The sequence below is a fragment of the Antrostomus carolinensis genome, unplaced genomic scaffold, assembly GCF_000700745.2.
Source record: "Antrostomus carolinensis isolate BGI_N321 unplaced genomic scaffold, ASM70074v2 scaffold38479, whole genome shotgun sequence".
In the NCBI taxonomy this organism is placed as follows: Eukaryota; Metazoa; Chordata; class Aves; order Caprimulgiformes; family Caprimulgidae; genus Antrostomus; species Antrostomus carolinensis.
The window spans coordinates 1-20,339 of record NW_010338575.1 but is presented as its reverse complement, the minus strand read 5'-3'; the positions used below and the strand labels follow the sequence as shown (position 1 = coordinate 20,339).

Genomic DNA, 20,339 nt, shown 5'->3' with positions numbered 1-20,339 from the left:
CCTGGCTTCCTGCCTAGTCCTCTCCTGTCTCCTTCCACCAACCTCACTGCCTCTCACGTCCCCCACTTTGTGCCATACGCCTCTCTCTTCACAGAAGAAGCCACTCCTTCCCCCCAGACTACCTCTCCTACCCACACCTTCAACAAATCTGCTCCTGCAGCCTCTCCTGCCAGCCAGATGCAGCACCATGCTGGGACCCAGCCATTAGATGTTGCTCCAGGTAGAATTCCCGTTTATTATCAGATGTCCCGCCTCCCACCGGGGTATTCAGCATACGAGACACCTACAGCAGGGGGAAGCCCAGAGTCTCCTCAGCAAGACAGTCAGCTGAGTTCAGAGGTAGCTGCTGCCAATGGTGGACAGAGACATCTGGAGCATACTGTGGTGAGGAGGACCAGTGAGGCTGTGGACTCTGCCAGCAGTAAAGCTGAGGACTGTCTGCCAGAGGCTGCAGCAGGATGTGTGGCTGACGGACAGTTCCTTTCAGGTTACCAGACACTGGGAACAGAGGACTCTGTGCCCATTCACAGAAGCACCCCAGACACTGATCTTGAGGTTCAGAGGGTGGTGGGGGTGTTGGCATCTCAGGATTATCATGTTCTGGCAGCCCAGAGGAAAGATGACCCAATCCCTTTAAACCTTTGCCATAACATCCCTGATCAGCAGGGGGAGTCAAAGGATGTGCTGAGGAACATGGTGGAGAGGGCTGCTGCTCAGAAAAACCAGTCCAGGAGTCCATCTGTAATGTCCCCTGAAGAGCTGGTTAGACAAAGACAGTTAACCAAAGGAATGGTGATAGCCAACGGCAAGCCAGTCCTGGTTCCTGTTGGATCCGAGCCCATCAGGTCTTCCACTTCAGAAACCCTGGTGAGGCAAAGCCCGGATGCACAGGCTCAAGAAAGCGTGCTGGAAAAGGACCTGGCCCAGCTGCAGCCACCCAGCTCCTCACGCTTGCCCTCTCACTTCATGAAAGGAGCCATCATCCAGCTGGCCACAGGAGAGCTGAAGCGGGTAGAGGACCTGCAGACTCAAGACTTTGTTCGCAGTGCAGAGGTGAGCGGAGGCCTGAAGATCGACTCCAGCACAGTGGTGGATATTCAGGAAAGCCAGTGGCCTGGGCTTGTCATGCTGCATTTTGTGGTTGGGGAGCAGCAAAGTAAAGTGAGCATTGATGTGCCCCCAGAGCATCCCTTCTTTGTGTATGGCCAGGGCTGGTCCTCCTGTAGCCCAGGGCGGACTGCTCAGCTCTTTGCTTTGCCCTGTCACCGGCTGCAAGTGGGCGATGTCTGCATATCAATCAGTTTACAGAGCATGAATGGCAACTCTGCTTCTCAGGCTAACTACCCTCTCACAGATCAGTTGATATCTACTAGGGAGAGATCTGAAACAACAGCTCAGGGGTCCACAGAACCGTCTGACAGAGCTGCTGAAAGAGTGAGCCACACAGATAGGGACAGCGTGGCCCAGAGCTCTCGTGCAGAACCCTCTCAGCCTGAGACTGGCAGTCAGCACAGCTGGACAGCCCCAGGCTTCCAAAGATACAGCATGCAGGCAGAGGAGCCTCGGCCCGCTCTGCTCCGTCCCTCTTTCATTCCCCAGGAGGTCAAGCTGTCCATCGAAGGGCGTTCTAATGCGGGGAAATGATCCCTTTGAGGCTGTGAGCTGGGGCATCCCCTCTAGGTGAGCCTCACCATCAGGTGGAGAAATTGCACAGACTTAGTGACAGGTTCACCAGCAAGGCTGCTTTCTGCCCTGCAGGGCTGGATTTATTCCATCCAGTTCAGTGGCTGACCAGTTCCTCCTGGGGAATCAAGAGGGCTTCAGTGCCTCAGGGAGCAGCAACAGGCTGGCTGGGGTAGAGAATGGGGATGTGATCAGAGAGCATTCCGGAGGCTGGGGCTTTCTCCCACCTCCCTGAGTAACTGATTCCCTGCGGGGCAGGGTCTAAGCATTCAGGATAGGTGGGGAGATGAGGAGGGCAGACACGGCTTAAGGTAGCAGATAAAATTGCTGAAGATTTTATTCCTCCTTTCTCATGGTGGGGAGAGATGGGTCCCCCCTGGAGTTTAGGGGGCTCTACTCCCAGTATCCCTTTTCTTCACACATGCACTTTAAAAGGACCGTTCACCGATGGAGCTCTTGAGGGCAGGACAGAGATGCTTCTCTGGTGGTTCTGTTTAATGTCTCTTCCACTGAATCCAACTGCTCTTTCTTCTTGCAAAGAATGTACAGATTTGAATGAATCACAGAAGTTCAAGAGGAAGGACCAAAAGAATGAGTTTGGGTGTAGGTGAATAGGGAACTTGAGCACTTGGGATGGGACATGAGTTGGGATGGGAGACAGCAGTTTCCTGCTATAAAATACATTTAATTATTTGCCACCAAATCAAATCTTTCTTCCCATGTTAATAATGTTAAAAAATCTCTCTTGGGCTTATAGCTTTCGCAGAGGCTTAGCCTGTGGGTGAATGGGGTTGGGTGGTTTGGTTTTGTTGGGTTTTTTTTGGTTGGATTTTGGGGTTTGTGAGATTTTTATTTTATTTTTTTTTTAAAGCTGGAGCAAAATATCTTTTGCATTCTCTTGGGAAGGATGGAGACACATCCTTTTTCTGTGAGAAGACCGAGACTATTTTGTAGTTAAATCAGAAGAAAACTTTCCAGATGGCTAATTCTTCCCTGCAGGCAGTTTCCTGAATAAGCTCTAGACAAAAGATGAGTGTTTGTGCACGTGCAGGCAAGGTACAAAGTTTCTGTGAAGTACAGTTCTCTGATTAATGTAGAGACTCTAAAAATATCACAGCATCATAGGGCATTGTGGGATGTTTTTGTGTTAGTTTTTCTGATGCTTCACTTTGGAGCTCCTCCGTAGAACAACATGGTAAAATCAAGAGTAGTCTTTTTCACAGTGAGATTTAATACAAATTTATATTAATACCTCGTTATGATAATACTCCATTCAAGTGAAGGCTTCTGTAGTTACACTAATTTGCCCTCTCTGATGGTGTGTTATGGCACCAGCTCTAACTGCTTAGCTAGAATAAAAAGTAGTCACTATTATGTTGAGGATAAGTCTTCGCTGACTTAACTTGGGTTAAGTATTCCTGGTGTTAAGGTGCCCATCTCTGTGCTTTTGAGAGGGTTTCTTGTCAGTGCGCAGGTCCCCGTTAGAGTCCTGATGCTGCTCCTGATGCTCAGCATACTGTTTTCTGTCTCCCTTCTCTCATCCTCCTGAAGTTTTCTGTCAGGCATGCCTGACAGATGCTTCTCTCTCCCCAGATGGCTTGTGTGTTAGCACCTCTCCTTGGCGTAGCCATCCTTTGGTCAGCTTGCAGTGGGGGTGTCTCAGGGCTGTTCTGCACACTCTCCAGGAATGTGGCCTGTAACCGGTTGGCTTCAGTTGACGCTGTGATGGAGGGGTGCTCTGTCTGGGTATTAGGCATATTAGAGAGTCTTCAGAACATCCCTTCCACCCAGGCCGTCAGTCCTGTTTTCCTAACGTGTTGCTAGCCCTTTCTGTTGCCTTTGAAATGCCTGCACCAGGACAGTTTCTTTTTCAGGCCTTAGGTGAGATATGCGCTACTCATGCCTTCAGTGTTTGTGCCTCACGGAGGTTTCTCCAGAATGAGGATGCTGCCTGTATCACATGTAGCTTCCCCAAAATGACACACTGCTTCTGATCTCATCCGCTGCATTTGAAATGTATGAAGTCACGATGATGCTGTCATGTGAAGATTCTGCCTCCTTGGATGCAGCAGCTGTGGGAACAGATGCTGTTTTCGTGGCACCATTTGTCAGTAAAATGTACTGTCCGGGCTCAGGAGCCTGGCCTCATCACCTGTGTGTTTCACAGTTGCTATTTGTTGGACTCCCCTACGCAAAGACCTTGATTAATGTTGGTTAGTACTTAATGCTCAGGGTGTCCGTGGCCAAAGGCAGAAGAGCCCAGGTTCTCTTGCCTGTTCTTTATGTGGTGCATGCAGAGGAATTCAGAGCTCTGGCAGGCAGCTAAGAAAGGGATTTTGCATATGTATGGCGTGTGAACGTAGACGGGCTGGTTGCAGCATAGAGGGCATGTCTGAAGAACTGAAGGGTGCAGAGCCCCTTGTGTGCATCTTTGAACACAGAAGTCTCTGTCTTTTAGAGAAAGGGTTTGGAGAGCCTGCCTTATCTCATGTGTGTTACTGTAACTACTACTCCTAAATCTCAGCCACATTGAACAGTGGTCTGACAGGGCAGACACTAGTTTATGAGGCAAGATGCTGTGTGGCTAAAATAGCTTTGTACTGTTGGCAGCTGAAGGGCTGTGAAGGTGCTCACCCTGGACTTTGGCTAGCTGCACATCTGTTGAGTGAGGTTCTGAGCTCTGTGGAACAGGCTATGGTGAATTTGACCTCGGTGCTTCTGTCCAGACTCTGTCAGTCCCACTGTTGTGCATGTTTCAGCAGCCAACTCTTCTATGGAAGCGATGGTTTGGGGCACATCTCATGGTGGGGCCTTGAGATGAAGAACCTGGGCACCTGGCTGCTTACCCCAAAGGCAGTGGGCCGGAGAGGGCCACTGGGACCCTCTAGCCCAGCTTAGCAGTACTCGTGATCACTGGAATCTGTCCTTACTGGGTTGGGTTGAGTTGCTCGGCGCTTGTCATGGTGATTGTGTTGAGCGTTGAGGCTCTCCTGAGACAGGGAGTGTGTGAGACAGGCTCTGCTGCAGGCAGAAAGGCTGTGAATGAGCCCATGGAGGAGACTTTTATTTCTTAGGTTTACAGGGAAAGGAGGAGACAAAGCCAGGAGGACATTGTGGAATGAGATGGTTATCCAGGCTTTTCTGCTGGCGGAGATGTGACAGGCTTCTCAGAGAAATATACTGTTTTCCTGCTGCTATTGTGAGGGAGAGCTGTGGTCTGTCCTACCCGGAGGAGGAGGACTCCTGGCCTTGGTCTTATCCAGCTCACACTCTGTGGCAAGAGTCTGTAGGATGCAATAACGGGTGTCTGTAGCCGTCTGTCTCATCTCACGAAACATTCCTTGGGTCAGCTGCCCAGCAGAGGCCAGGCCTGTTTCTAGGCTATGTGTACACTGTTGCTCCAGGAACATGAGACTTGCTCCAAGCAATGAGCACTCATCACTACCAGACTATGCAGAGGAAGCTCTGTCTGGAAAGCAGGAAAGCTGCAGAGGCCCCTCTGCCTCCCCTTTCCAGCAGGTGCGCAAGTATAATGCACTTTTCACATTAAGTGTCCCTGCGCCCCCTGTCCCCACCCCACACTTGAAGTCACGTTCCCCTATATAAAACTAACAATCCTTGTTACTCAGCAAATATTGTGAAAGAAACTACAGCAGCTTGAGTAGCCCAAATGCTAGTTCCTGCCCTCAGCAGTACACGTGCCTTTCCCCAGCATCACTCACAACTGCTCTTTGTCTTTACGGCTGTCCTAGGCCCCGACGCTTTGCAGAAGCTGCTACGATGCACATTCTGTAGAGTTTGGCCCAGGGTGTGTTCCATGTATGGCTTAAAATGCTGATGGTCAAGGCCCTTCCACGGTCTTCACATCTGTCCACAGAGGACAGGACTTGCCCCTAAGGTCCTTCTAGGCTGCTGCCACCCCACCCTGCACGTGCACTCGTGCACATTCTGGTTGTTTTCCGCTTTCATGGCACCTTAGCGTCAGGGGAGGGTCTTGCCCGTGCAAAGCAGAGAAGCAGATGTGTCACGCTGGGGAAACTGGCTGGGCTGCCCTGAGGCAAGGAGGTCTTTGTAGATAAGTGCTGATCCCTCAACTATAATCCCAGTTATGTAATGGCTGTATTAACATGTAACCGACCGCATTGTATCTAAAGCCTTAGAACTAGTCAGGTGCTCCCCTCCGACCTTGTTCCTGCCCCTTTCCTCCTACCTGATCTTTAACAAAGCATTAATAATTCTAAGGATAATCTCTATTTTGTTGTGCTTTTTTTGTAACTGTTTTAAATAAATCAATTTGTACTGTATATTTGTACTTTTGGTGAGATCCTTTTTCCTGTTTTACCATTTTAAGTCTGTACTTGGCTACACACAGATTGTATTTTTATTGTTAATGCTCTTATGAATATTGCATTTAACTCGTTGACTCTGTAAACACAGTATATATCTATATATATATATCTATATATATAAACCAATAGCTTTTCCTTTGGTGTTTGAGACTTTTTGCTTGTCTGTAGCATCAGTGATCATTAGGAAGCAGCTTCTCTGGTCTTAACACAGATTGATCTGGAGACTTGTGACAAGGACAGGGTAAAGGCTGTCTAACAGATGGATTATACACCATAATTCTGTGTTCAAGTACTTTTGCTTTTATGTGGTCTCCTTCTTGAACCCACTGGAGTAATGATCAGGTGCCAGTGACGCTGCAAGGAAAGTTTCAGCTACAGTTTGCAGAGTGAAGCTTTATCTCTGCTGGTCAAGCAAAACACACAAGATGATAGAGCAAAGGCAGTTGTTTTGAGAAGCAAACCATTGGCTTGAGGATGAAAATGGGCAGAGGTAAGAATAAAAGTGAGAGACCAGTTCAGAGAACAAAGGAAGATATGAACAAGGTAACATGGAACTGAACAGACCCTTTCCGAATCTGGTGCCTTTTCCCAAAGTGAGAGGCAAGGATGGCTCCTGGATGTCAGTTCTGTGTGATGAAGGCATGCTAAACCAGCTTCTGTAAGGTGAGGAAACAAGATGTCACAGTGGCACGTGGAGGAAATTGTAGTATTGAAAAGATTAAATGCTTTTTGTAGCAGGCATCCACAAGACTGTCTGTAATGTTAGTTCATTATCATGAAAAAAAATGCAACATTATGCACTTTGAAGGCAACTATTATAAGTGTTAACTAGGGCTTTCAAAAGTTTTCAGGTTTCTGAGTAGTCTGGCTGAAAGGTTTTCCTTCTTCTTTTAACTTTTCTGATCTCAAGGAGGGTCACCATTTCTGACTTAATGCAGAGAAACAGCAATCTGAGAGAAGACAGTAGCTCCCAGTGCATTTAGACCACCATGTAACTGTACTGCAGACCGTCACTGGAAATGCCGGGGGTCTTCAGGCTATGAAACACCGATGTGTGGCACACCAGTGTTTGGTGGGCTGATGTCTGGAAACCACAAAGCTGCAGTGTGCATTTTTAGATGCTCGTTCTTAAAGAAACCAAGTAATGGGGAGTGTGCCACTCCTTTGCCCCACAATACATCCTTCTGTGCTCATGTTTTGCCTTTTCCAGTTTAAACGTGCCTAGATTTAATTTCCAGAATTTTGCAGTTTCATAATGATTTCTATTAGCAATGGGAACCTTTTCATATAGGTACAGACTATGATCACATTTGCCTTGGCTACCTCTTGAATAAACTAAAGAAGGTTGAAGTTTCCTACCTTCTGGCAGGTTTTTCCAGACTCAGTTACTGTAGCTTTCCATGGCTCCTCCCCAGCTCACCCCTTTTCCACATTTCTCTCATTGGTTTTGCTGTTGAGTGTGGAAGCAAAAGCAACTTTCCTTTCCTACCTGTGTGGTTCTGTTTACTAATGGTTGTTCCCCCCCCTTGCTTCACAGTGTTATCTGCAGGGACCACTCAAAGTCACTGTTGGTCACAGAGGAATTTACTATGAGATACTATTTACTACTATAATTTACACACTCAATAATTTGAGTGTGATCCATGGTCCTAGATGAGCATTGTTGCATTTGGCTGTATTAAAATGGTTGAGCAAGCTCAGCTTACTACGAAGTCACAGAGCCACAGGCTGGTTGAGGTGGGAAGGGACCTCCAGAGGTCAGCTGGTCCAATCCCCACTGCTCAAGCAGGGCCACCTGCAGCCAGCTGCCCAGGACCATGTCTTTTGAATATCTCCGAGGTGGGAGACTCCACAACTTCCCTGGGTAACCTCTGCCAGTGCTCGGTCACCCTTGCAGTGAAAAAGCACTTCCTGATGTTCAGAGGGAACCTCCTCTGTTTCCTTTTGTGCCTGTTGCCTGTTATGCCATCACTGGGCACCACTGAAAACAGCCTGGCGCCATTTTCTTTGCACTCACTTCAGGTATTTATAAACATTGAAAAGAACCCTCCCTTCCTCTCCCCTTCTCTCCCCAAGGGTGAACAGTCCCAGCTCTCCCAGCCTTTGCTCATAGAAGAGACGCTCCAGTCCCTTCCCTATCTTAGTGGCCCTTTGCTAGGTGCTATCCAGCACGTCTGTGCCTCTCTTGTGCTGGGGAGCCCAGAACTGAACACAGCACTCCAAGTGTTGCCTCGCTAGCGCTGAATAAAGGGGAAAGCAAATCCATACGGTACTAGAGAGCTGACCCACCCTAACTGTTTAACATTCAATCAACTCTTTCACTTGCAAACCTGAAATGCTGTTTAAGTGCAAATTAACTTGTGAGTAAACCAGCAAACTTGTTTGCCGTTTGCTTACCTCAGTCAGCCTTTCTGTTAGTGTTTATATGGGGTATCTTAGAACAGGAACTCAGTTTCCTCTTAGTTTTTCCAGGGATACTACTGCAAATAAGCACATAATTATAGTGTTAAGAGAAAGGGTGTGCACAGCCATTTCCAGGTAGACGACATCCTCCTTTGCTTCCTTTTTATGGGAACAAACTGTGAGAGATTTATTCCTAAAAGAACTGTGGACTATCAAAGTCCTCAGCTCCATAATTCATGCTGCAGTAAACAAGATCCCTTTTTCGCGAGGGAGGCTTTCACCTACAGCAGAACTGCAGCAACCCAAGCCCATCTATGGGGCAAGGGTCCAAGAACAGGACGAAGGACAAAAGGTAAAGAAGGGGACTAAATAAACGTGAACATTAATTTATTTTCCCTCTGTTCACAGGCTGTGACTTGGCCCTCAGAGCAGCCTGTATCCTCAGAATCTGCTCCCACAAGGGCTACTTTGTCAGGCATCTCTCAGCTCTGTTCTCCTCCCATGTTCAAGAGAAAACCAGAACCGTCTGTCAGGGAGAGTCAGCCAGGGACCGACAGCAGCCTCCTGAGTGTAGAAAGAGTGTAAAACCCTGCCAGTGCGCCTGTGGCAGGTGCAGCAGAGGTGGCACAGTCCATGGCTGTACCCTAATGCAGCGCACTGTTGCTCTGCTCCTCAAAAGTCATTTTGCCCAGCAGCTGGCTCTCCAGCTCCACATTGCTCACTGGCAGCTGGAAAAAGTTCATTTCAGCTGCCAAAGCGGCCATGGCAGAGGGGTCCTGGCCAAACTGTGCCCGGAGCATCATGTCCATTTTCTCCAGGCGCCGCTTGAGCCTCTTGGCCTCACGCTCTCGGATGAGCCGCGCCTGCCGTTTCTCTGGGGTCTCGTTTGCGCGTTTCAGTCGCATGGCTTCCCGGTCTCTCTGCAGCCGCCGCGCCCGCTGTTCATCTGTCTCTTGCATGCGCTGCAGGCGCTTAGCTTCTCGATCCCGCATACGCCTCACTTCCCGTTCTTCAGGTGTCTCATTGTCCCGCCGGCTCTTCTTGGCCGTGCGCTCCCGCTCCAGTCGCTGCAGACGCACTTCCAAGGGCTCATTCTGCCGACGAAGTGCCCACTTTCGCATGCCGGGTGTCTGTGCCTCCAGCAGCTTACGATAAGCAGCACAGTTGTTGCAGACTAGGAGGATGCCTGCAGGATACACAGGGGTGTGAAAGGCAATGTCTTTCCCCTCAACACTGGAGGGGCCCTCACTCTGTGGTGCTGGCAGGCGATCTGCGCTAAGCACCTCTGGCAGCTTCTCACTGGAAAACAGAAAGAGCAGAGAGTCAGAGACGTGGCGCTGACAGAAGAGTCCCTATCTCAGACTGCTCAGGGGGCTGTGCCCCTACTACAGCCCCTGACAGAGGCCTCTGCTAAACCATTCCTGCCCACAGACATGTCTGAATATCCGAAATGAAACAACATTGTATCTTGGGGTAGGAAGCGGATTAGTCCAGGGCAGAATCTGGGTTGGAAGAGTGCAAGAGTAGGAATCATCATCATCCCCATCATCTCTGGATTTTTCCTTTCAGCCCTGTTCCACTAGTCGGTAGACAGTCTTCCACCAGGCAGGACACAAACAGGAACATTTCGGCTTCTGCTCTGGAAATGATGAACCCATCTGGGCAGTACAGACCTACTCTGACGGATTGCTGGGCAAGGGAAGTAGTTGATGGTTCTCCAGTGACTGGAGACCCCAGTGTTTTCTGCATAGTTCTAGTTCTTCACAGAGCTAGGGAACACCCTTTTAGCCGCATAGCCCATGGAGGTTTTAGCAAGGTGATGCAGAGCTGCAGGCAGTAAGGGATCGAGAGAATCTCACTCACTGGGGGTGTTCACAACTCTCCTACAGTCCTTACTGGGTCCAGAGCCAGGACTTCTGTGTCATTTAAGGCAACCCACCTAATCTTTAATGTGGGTCCCCTAGCCCACTCACCAGCCAGGGTGACCCTGACCTGTTGAATGTGGCGTGGCTGGTGAAGCGTGCTCCACACACTGCACAGTTTGACAGTTGGTCTTCTGAGTGGATCAGGAGATGTCGCCCAAGGGATCCTGGTGAGCTGAGGGCTCTGCCACATACAGGACACAGGTAGCTCTTGGCGCTCACCACAGCTGCAGTGTGCTGCAAAACAAACATGAAGTTGCCAGTTACAAATTGCCCAGCTCCCTGCCCAGTCTGAGGCACACTCAACACAAACGGCAAACCATTCAGTTCAGTCTCTTGGAATGGGAACACTTTACCACTAAACCTCTGTCTGACAGCTCTTAGAGTAAGCTCAAGACATCTGGGGTGTCACAGGTCAAACAGCAAGGAAGAAACCTGTCTACAGCTCCACTCCAGTGCAAAAGAAACAGTTAAGGCCAAAGCACTTGGATAATAAGACCTGACCCTTGTTTTCAGAAATGCATCTGAGGAGCTGCTGTTGCTGGACAAAGCATGACTAGACTAACAGTAGGCAGGATGCTGGTGAGGAAGTGCCTTAGATGGAGACAGTCAGCTGGTGCAGGTAAGTGGTCAGTTCAGTTCTGCTTCATTCTTTCTTTTACAGACTTTGATGTGCTGTGAAGAGAGTACTAACAAAAAAACCTTTGAGATTCCAGCACAGATTTCCTGCAATACTGTAATCATTTCAGAGGGAGCTGTTTTCATGGATAAGAACTATGCTGAAGGTACAAAATAAAGAACTGAGTGATTAGGAGGAGGGTTTCTTGTCTCACTGAATGATGTAAAAACTGCTTCCGTGTTTAATCTGAAGGAACTGACTGGTCTTAGCCTACAACTGCTTGTATCCCCTACCTGGTATACATGCGCAATGACCTGCTCTCTGCTTCCACACTCCAGCTGGCAGAGGGGACACTGTGACAGTCCTAGCACAGGGTCAGCATTCAAACTCGCAGTTACCTACAGGGAGGAAAAGCCACTTTGTGTAAGGCACACAGATTCCCCCCACAGCCACCCCACCCTCCCTTAGTACCTAGTCAACGCTGCACACAGTGCTGTGTGCCCAGTCCCACTGGGGCTGGTTTGTGTTCCTGCAGTCTGAAACTTCCTTTACGGAGCCTCTGGGCAAAACTCCTGCTGTCTTGTAGAGAACAGGCAGAGGCCTCACGGCCTCCACTCGTACCCAGGCTCTCGCCAGCACGATGGCTCTGGCAGGCACGGCCTGCTCTGTAGCAGAAGGGAAGGGGAAGCCAGTCAGAGAAAGGCACCAGAACTGAAGGAAGGGGACACGGTCTGCACAATGGTCTTGGCCAGCCAGGAGAACGGCCATTTGTGGCTGCTGTCTCCTGTTCCTGGCAGCCCAAGAGCCCTTCATACCCCTTCCTCCTACCAGAAGACGTTGTTTGGAGGAGATTGGAGGTAGAAAAAGATAAGAAACTGTGGTGGGGAGAGGAGGTGATTAGCCAGTGCCCTCCTCCCTCCCTGGCAGGCTAAGGCAAGTGCAGAGCCAGCACACACTTGCCTCATTTTCTCTCATCAGTGGGGTTCCAGCCACAGGTTGTTCTACATTCTCTAGTTCTTTCTTCACTTTCACCATTGAGCCATCCTCCTCAGATGTATGGGAAGAAACTTCATCCTGGGTGGTTTCCTCATCATCACTGCCGCCTGGAACATGAAGAGCAGTTATTTCAAGTGTCAGGACCCTGAGGGCAGGCATAGGCCTTAGTCATCCTGACCAGCATCACCTGGGGCCTCTCCCCACACCCTCCGACCAGGGGCTCCATTTAAACTCAGGCTGGGGCACTTCAGGGACTGAGGTGCCCTGTAGAGTCCCTGGACCTGGCACTCTGCCTTGCTTGACAATCACTTGCCCATCAGCTGGACCCAGTGCTGTTATCACCCTGCTCTGGCAAGCTGGGACTGCATCCCAGTGGTGAGGTCATTGCCCAGTCTGTGTTGTGGTCCTTGGCTCTGGGCTTGCCTTCCCTTTAGGGAGCAGCCCTGCTCTTGCTGTTTGCTGACACCAAGTCCTGCACAGGAGCCAAGGGCTAACCCAGAGGAAGAGACGGGTAAGATGGTCCTCAGAGGACCCCCACAAGCTGTGCAGCACTTAGCCTCACCCCTGGTCAGAGTCTCCCCCGTCCACTACCTTGCCATTATTGGAAGGGGCAGAACTCACTGCTGCTGGAGTCAGGGTCTTGCAGCGGATGAATGGCCGGCCTTTGGTCCCCAAGAGCTCCAGGAAAGTGGTTTTTCATCATGGCTTGGCGGGCTTGCTCCTCCAGCCCTGCAAAGACTTGCTCCCCTGGCAGCCACAAGGACAAAGAGTCAGTCTGGTGCCGCTCCATTGCTTTCAACACCAAGGCTTGCCAAAAACACAACAGGTGTGGGGCTGCTCACCTGCACCGTGCAGAACCTCTGAAGTCACCTCTCAGCATTTCAGTAACCTCTCTGCTTGCCTAGCCTGCAACACCAGCCTCTTGTACCTGCTAATGTGAGTCCAGTCCCTGTGTCTAGAACAGTCTCACTAGTGGAAATGTCCAGCATCAGGCTGCTCTCTGCATGCTCTTTATAGGCCACTCCAGCCACAAAAAAAAGTGAGATCCCATGTATCTGCCATATGTACCCAGGTGGCTTTCTCTACTGCCAAGCTATCTGCCAACATAGCTATAGCACAGCTCTAGGCAGAGGGGAAGCCACCTGGGGACTAGGACAGTATCCCCAGTCAGGTGTAGTGCTATACAGCTCTTCTAAATCATTAACTCCTGTTCCCTGCTGTAACAGGCAACTTGCACAAAAACAGCATCTCCCCGATAGCCTGGCACCTCATCTGCTCTGCACAGTGGCACTAAAACCAGGGGTTGTCCTTGGCATGCTCTGTCACCACCTTCTGTCCCAGGAGGACTGAGGACAAGCTGCCCATCAGGAAGGTGTCTGTGCTCAGAGCTGGTGTTCTCCTGCTGACATGATGGATACCTTGCTTTGCTACCTTGCCTTGCCCAGGAGTGACTCTGGCTAAAATAAATCTCAGTGACACTTCATATGCTCAAAATGGAAAACTAAGGGAATGAACCCAGAAAGCTGAGATGCTCGTTCAGGATAGCTTACAGTCTGTTTTGTTGAAAGGTACTGGCATCTCAACTCAATAGGAGATGGCAAACACATTGAAAGAAGGCAATTACTTGTGCTTCTCTAAAAGACAACTTCTTACAGCAATCCCTGCTGAGGAGAACTTATGGTTCCAAAGAATAACAATAGAAGGCAACCATTAATTTTCATGTTAAATCAAACAAATGACTTTGTTCCAGGCGTAGTTGTGATTTGCCTCTCTCAGTGGATAAACTAGGAGCACCTGGGACAAGGTACGGAAGTTCCTAGCGGGCTAGCTTTTGGATTAAATGTATCAACTTGTTTGTAAGTTCTCGAGAACCACTCAAAGCATAAATGCGAAAATGCTAAGGAAGACGCAGTCCATTTTTCACGTAAACCAAAATTGTACCTTTTAGTATAGGGCCACAACTGGCAGCAGTATAACCAGGGAATTGAATTGCTGACCGATTGAGAGAGCACCAGTCCTGTGACAAGGACAGGTCAGTCCCGCACGCTAAACCACTTCAGCCAGCTTTGCCCCATACTCATACTCACACTGCCTTTCCAGCGCTTACCTCTCCGTTTCCGGCAGTGCTTTAAAAAGCAGTAATTTATGGAAGATTTCAAAGACCTTCAGAAGTTTCACGGAGAGTGTGGGAGAAGAGTTTTAGTTCCCAACATCCCCACGGAGGTTTCCAAAAGCATTTGAAGGCATTTATCATTCTGTTTCAAAAATGTAAGAAAGGTTTCTGTAGAGAAGGCTTGAGGACACAATCCATGCAGGCTGAAATGAAGTGCTGAGGAACACTCTAAATCTATTTGTCGCTGAAAGTAGCAGGTACCATCATGATTGCTGTGACACATGGGGGTACATGTGTCACAAAGCCATTCCAGCACTGAATGGTTTTCATGACCTGAGTGCTGCTTTTATGGCTGGACCACAACCTTACGTTGGTGGGACTGAGATACAGATTGCATGGACAGCAGACACTACCAAATCAGTGCCTCTCCGCAGAGCAGATATCCACAAACCACCAGGATAAAAGCCCAGAGACCAAAAAAGCATTGCAAGACAGAGAAAGTATGGTGAAATGAAGAAACCTGCAGAACACAGAACAGATGTAAAACTATGGTGGGAGACATGCTACCTGTGACAGAGGTACAAAACAGGATTCCCAAATGCCACTGCAACGGCTAGTGGAAGCAGTTATGTGTTTGTTTTCTTCCCCTTTTCCCCTTCCAGATGGCTTACGTCTCCACTGAGCAGCAGCCTGGAATCTAAAGGCAGGTCGCTTTCTGCTCAGATATACAGTCTATGCAGACAGTCTGCAGGATTTTAAAGGCTGTGATCTTTATATGAGGTGACTGAGGAAGGAACTCTTCCTGTCAGTAATACTAGCATCAATCACAACAACCAAGACAGCAATCGTGTTTGCCAGTGGCCTTTCTGTACAACATACCCAGAACCAAGTTAGCATTGATTCAGCGCAGTGCAGAGAACCAACAGCTTACAGCCAGAAATACAAACTGTTACCAAACCAGTGCTGTTAGCAGACGACATCTTGTGCGTTCTCCGCTAGCCTGTATCTAAAAGGCATCATGGGATGCCTTCTTATGTATTAAACTAATACTGTCTCCAAAAGAACTTAGGGAGGGGTGTCCTGCTTCATCTACTGATGAACTAAGTCCTGCTTTGATGAAGCTTTAGAGTTTTAACGGTTGATAGGTACAGGGTTACGCTTTTGTTTCTGCACGCACACACATGCTCACATACAGTCACGTACACCCTCGCCTCCACCCCACTTACACATTCATTTGGAAAGGCAGTAAGACAGGCAGCAGCTTTAGCATCACTGCTATCAGCAAAGGATGTTATGCTCAATATTGAATTCACAGACTCTTCTCCAGAAGTTTCTTTATTAAATACAAAACGGGCTGCAGGCTGACCACAACACCAAAACAAGTCACTGTATTTGTTTTACAAACAGCTGGAGACGTAGGACAGCGAAAGATCATACAAATGCCTCTGCTTTGCACTCCAGTTCTCCTCTCCATAATCTTGTAAGTGAGTGGGATGCCAGATGAGCAGCTGTGGAGGTAGGGGGAAGCCCTGTGGCACTGTGCACAGGGGCAGTTATGACTGCTAGGATCTGGTGGTGTATCACCTTGGGAGCCAGAAAGGATTTTTTTCCTGAGCCCTTCCCTTCTTGAACTGTATGAATGGAGGATAACTCTCACGTGTTCTGGAAAATAAACACACAAACAAACAAACCCCACCCCAAAATCCACAAAACAAAATCAAAAGAAACTGCATCATTCCCCTGTCTTCCTTCCTAAACAGAAAGGTCTCTCAGAGATGAGCCACTTTATTCCCTCCTTGCACATCAATTTAAGGCCCCTGTTCATGTAGGTCTTCTCTGTGTTCCTTTCCTGGACCTGAAATTTGCAAGTCCTTCCACCACTGTGGATCTAGTCCACCTGCCCCATCGCTATTCTGGGTTGTCCACACTGCTGTAGTGGTTACTGAAATGAAAAACAACACAATTGAAAGAGTTAACAACGACAGCCCACGGAGCCCTTAAGAACCAAGGATTTTGATGCAAGTAACATTTCTGCTCGGTTTTGAATGCTAGGTGCTGTTTCTTGCAAGATACTTTATCTTCAAACCGTGAATATTATAGACAGCAGAATTCAAGGAATGCTGAAGAGCACAGAGTGTGTGTGTGTCAGAGGGAGAGGGAAGGAAATAGAGGATTAATGGGATATTGTGACAATGATAAATAGAGCTAGGAAGTGGGAATTAATTTGACTAACAAAAGCTGTTCTCAAGACCTCCAAAATAAGCATCACTTGCAAAAGCTACAAGCAATAGTAAAAAAAGCAGCTCTTGGGACAGCAAGGAGAGAAAATAAAAGTGCACGCTAACACCTGCAGCAAATTTTTGGCAAGCACAACAGTGAGTAGCCCATAACTGATGGAGTGACGGTGCAGCCATGGAGGGGCTTGAATGCCGGATCAAATGAATTGCTTAGAGAGATCCTATACTTTCATACTTTAGCATCTGGGAGAAGATAAAGACCAAATTGAACCAATTAAGGTATCTCCACAGGAATAATGTAACTGCATTGCATTTTTCAATTCAACGTGGAATGGGCAATGCAATAAGTAAATTCCAGTACTCCAGTTTTATTTGTTAGCACTCTGTCAGGTATGTTTTTCATGCATCATATGGCAAAACAAAATTAAATTATTAAGAAACAATTATGTGCTGCAGCCCTGCCAAAGGGGAAATTACCACAGTTAACACTGTAGAAGGACTGGCCATCATGCAAAATGAGACTTTTGTGATAATATTAATTTTTATCATTGTTTCTGTATTCTTTTGAATTTCCTTATGCATCAACTTCCATCTGAAACTGTTTTGACTTGTAAATGCACAACTTTCCAGCCGGTCACTCTGCATGCCAAACAAAGTGATTCTGTGCTAAGTGAGGACAGCAAATCATGTTGTTGGGAGAGCAAGGTTAAATGAGGGCCATGCCAAGCCTGGAAAGTAACCCTGGAAAGAGGTGGCATGAAGCAAGCCGAGGAGAGGAGATCTGCAGTTATCGCTTGCCCTAGTGAATCCAAGGAAGATAACATGGAGTGGCCATGCAAGGGAAGAAAGAAGAAGGCACCGTCCTCCACACAGATTTGTCCAGTTAGTTATTCAGTGGTATTTATGCAAATCCAAAAAGCACTTCCCCAGCCCCGCAGCCTGCCAAGTCAGACCCCAGCTGCAGACAACTGCATAAAAAGCTGCATACCTGCTGTCCCTTTTATTCCTCTCCTCCCAACCACTTCAGCCCCTGTGAAGAAGTCTCAGTAACGTGTCTGCTATGTCTCAGCCTGACTCGTCATTCTGCTGGCTCACCCAGTTCTTGGAGCTGATGCTCTCTCCGATTATCTTCATCGTGCACTGCATGGCATTTCTGGGCCCTCCAGATACACAGCAGGTTAGGCAGGCAGAGAAGTCCCAACGATTTGGTGGCGTTCATCATAAGACAGACAAGATTTTACATCCCAAGGTGGAGACATCACCATTGACATGTTTCTTCTGTCTTTCAGTCCCTTTGTTTTCTTGTGGTCCTACTTGCTGTTCCTGATGGCTCCTGTTGAATAGTTGCTCTGTAGCAATGTACCGCATGTAAAGGAGATGAACAGGTCCCAGAATTCCTCTCTATGGCACACCAGATGCCATAACCTCAACCTCATGCCCAGTGGTAGCATGTCTGTCAGATAGCTTCCCCTGAGACCAAAACTGGAGATACAGTCACTTGTATTGCAGATAAAAAAAGCAAGGTTCACTGTGAAAATAGCGCACAACTGCACTCCATCATATGTATAGTTTTGTATATAATAGTACAAGCTTCTGAAGAACATAACCCTTTTGCAGTGCAGTGCAGAGAACAGCCCACCTAAACACCGTGGAAACACCTGCCCCATTAGAGCTGTTGTACCCCTTGGTTTCCATACACGAGAGACCATGACCCTACACCAGGGGAGACAGCCTAAGTGCATGCCTTACATAAATCTGATCTAAACAGCAGCAGTCATATCTGGACACTCTCAGAAGCAAATATGTGTGGACACAAGATGTTACTAGCACCATAGGATCAAACACAGGACATATGAAGTTTCTATAAGGAAGACAGTTCCAAAGTCATTAATGTACTATGAGGCAAATCAAAACTGTACTCTGCCCACTGTTGAACCCAGCCCCCCGAAGCAGGAATTGGAGAACTCAGGTCAGTGCAGATGCCAAAAGCCATGCCTCAAGACTCTTACACTGGCCACCAAGGAAAGCTTTCTCAGCTCTCCCATGCCTAGCTGTAGCAGACAATGGGGCTTTCAAGTCCCAGACAGAGGTAATTCTCCCCAATACACTCACCAAGTGTGCAGCGTTAGGCTATATCACAGTCTATTTTCTCATAGTACAGAGAACAGCATGCACAGACTCTTGTTGCCGTACACACACAAAAAGGCAGCACAGAGTAACACAGAGACATGCAAGCCAGCAGCATCAGCAAAGTGAGGCAGTGTTAGGGCTGCAGCATTCAGTTCTGTCCCATACTCCTGACAGCTTAGCAGTACCTAGGGCCCTCTCATCACCCTTGCTTTCACACGTCTACAGAAGTGGAAATTTGTTTTCCTTACTCCAGCCCAAACTCCAAATGTGTCTCCAGTCACAAAGCTGGGTAGGTACAAGGGCATAGCTTCAGTTCCCCCAACTTGCCTCTGCTGCAATCAAACAAAAGCCATATATGTGCAGTTTCCCCTTTGCAGCCAAACATCCATATGTGTCTCCCAGTTCCACAAACATCTCGCTGTAGCCTGCCCACAAGAAGTGCTGATGTACAGCATCTTCAGCCCTTTCACTAACAAACAAATGCCAGGGTCTCGACAATGCTGGAGAAACACATCTGTCTTATCAGCTCAGCTCAAGAATGATCTCACAGATAGCATTTACCTGTCCAGTAAATTACTTAGCCACTGCCCATTCCCTGCAAGGAAAGAGTAGATGGCTTTACTTACATTATCTGGTAGGAAACTGAGATACAGTGAGCTTAAGCAACACATCCAAGGTCAGTCAGTTGAGTCTGTGGTAGGGCAAAGATCAGAACCCAGGACCTCCTGGCTTTCAGTCACACACTTAAAACACTTTACCTAGAACTTCCTTTGCTGCCCAAGATAGGCCAGAGCCCTGAAGTCACGTTTCTCAGTATAGTAACTTGCACTTGTGACAGTGTGAATGCAAAGCACAGCTACAGGCCCTGCACATACACACCTACCTTTACAGCCTCAGTTCTTTGTTCAAGCCTATCCCTACCCTGCCATGCCAGGACACAGCCAGCTCCCCTGATGCACAGAGCTCAGTTTCTCTTCTTACAGTCCCTAAGGCAAAATGTGAGTAACCACCATTCCCCCACAAATTGTACCTTTTCATCATTCCCCTCCTCCCCATTTCACTCCACAACAATCCAGCTAGGGCAAAGATCCCACAATGCTGTGTGACATAATACTCACAGTGAACTTTGTTAGGAGTGGTCTGTTTCCGACGGGACATGTTTCCCTGACCTGGGAGCACAGAGTGTTCGTTCCCTCAGCAGAGGGCTCACCTGAGAAGAGAAGAGCCTGTCACACACACCACTGGAACCTTCTGAGCCTCTGGTCAAAGGCAGCTGGCTGTCTCAGGGTTGTTCCCCACCATTCTGTCTGCAGGGCTTGTTCTGCATCATCACAGACATATTCAGTGCCAGCATCCAACACGATCCACAGTGTTTCACAAACCACTGTGTATGGGCAGTCCCACCTGGTTCTCAACCAAAGTTATAAGCAATCCTGTCCCCAGCATACAAACAGCTAAGAGTGCCCCACTTCAAGAGGGACTGCAATCTCAGTCCAGACACCCTTCTCCCTCCTGTCCATTCCCACAGCCCATAGAACAAGAGCCTAACCAAACCTGCAGACCCTGCCCCATCTCTGGCCCCCCACCCAGAGAGAGACTGGAGGGGGAACAAGGCCCCACCGTGCCTAGAAGGCTGGCATCAAGCACCGGGTAACCCAGCCCGGGCAGACAAGGGAACCGGCCACCCTACAGCCACGGTGCCGCCAGCCGACGGGATGGTGCGGCCAGCGCAGGGACAGGTCTCCCCGCAGGCAGCTGCCCCTCAAAGGGACTGACCTCACCGCCCCTGCAAACAGGCAGAGGGCAGGGAAACAGCTGCAGTGCCCTGCCTGCTGCTGGGACCCCTGGGCAGGCAGGGACAGAGAGGTGGGGACAGGCTGCCTGCCC

General features: G+C 48.7%; 2 protein-coding genes across 5 annotated transcripts; one reads left to right on the top strand and one right to left on the bottom strand.

Moving 5' to 3' along the window:
* Nucleotides 1–3: 3 nt before the first annotated feature.
* On the top strand, nucleotides 4–2,070 carry ATXN1L (ataxin 1 like; the record flags this gene model as incomplete). The annotated part of the gene is made up of 1 exon (XM_010175564.2): nucleotides 4–2,070. A coding segment is annotated over one exon (1,641 nt), but the record flags the coding sequence as incomplete, so codon positions are not given.
* A 6,743-nt stretch (nucleotides 2,071–8,813) lies between these two features.
* On the bottom strand, nucleotides 8,814–19,656 carry ZNF821 (zinc finger protein 821). 4 transcript variants are annotated; one of them, XM_010175561.1, is made up of 6 exons: nucleotides 19,571–19,656; nucleotides 12,594–12,719; nucleotides 11,937–12,079; nucleotides 11,270–11,374; nucleotides 10,428–10,594; nucleotides 8,814–9,734 (listed from the first exon to the last, which is right to left on the bottom strand). In XM_010175561.1, exons 1-6 carry the CDS (start codon nucleotides 19,608–19,610, stop codon nucleotides 9,080–9,082), a joined length of 1,236 nt encoding a protein of 411 aa, XP_010173863.1. In that variant the 5' UTR covers nucleotides 19,611–19,656; the 3' UTR covers nucleotides 8,814–9,079. The 4 variants fall into 4 exon arrangements, with proteins under 4 accessions (XP_010173863.1, XP_010173864.1, XP_010173865.1 ...); XM_010175562.1 differs by having other exon boundaries at nucleotides 8,821–9,734; nucleotides 11,937–12,072; nucleotides 12,590–12,719; nucleotides 19,571–19,610; XM_010175563.1 differs by lacking the exon at nucleotides 19,571–19,656 and adding an exon at nucleotides 17,311–17,391 and having other exon boundaries at nucleotides 8,821–9,734.
* Between the last annotated feature and the right edge of the window lie 683 nt (nucleotides 19,657–20,339).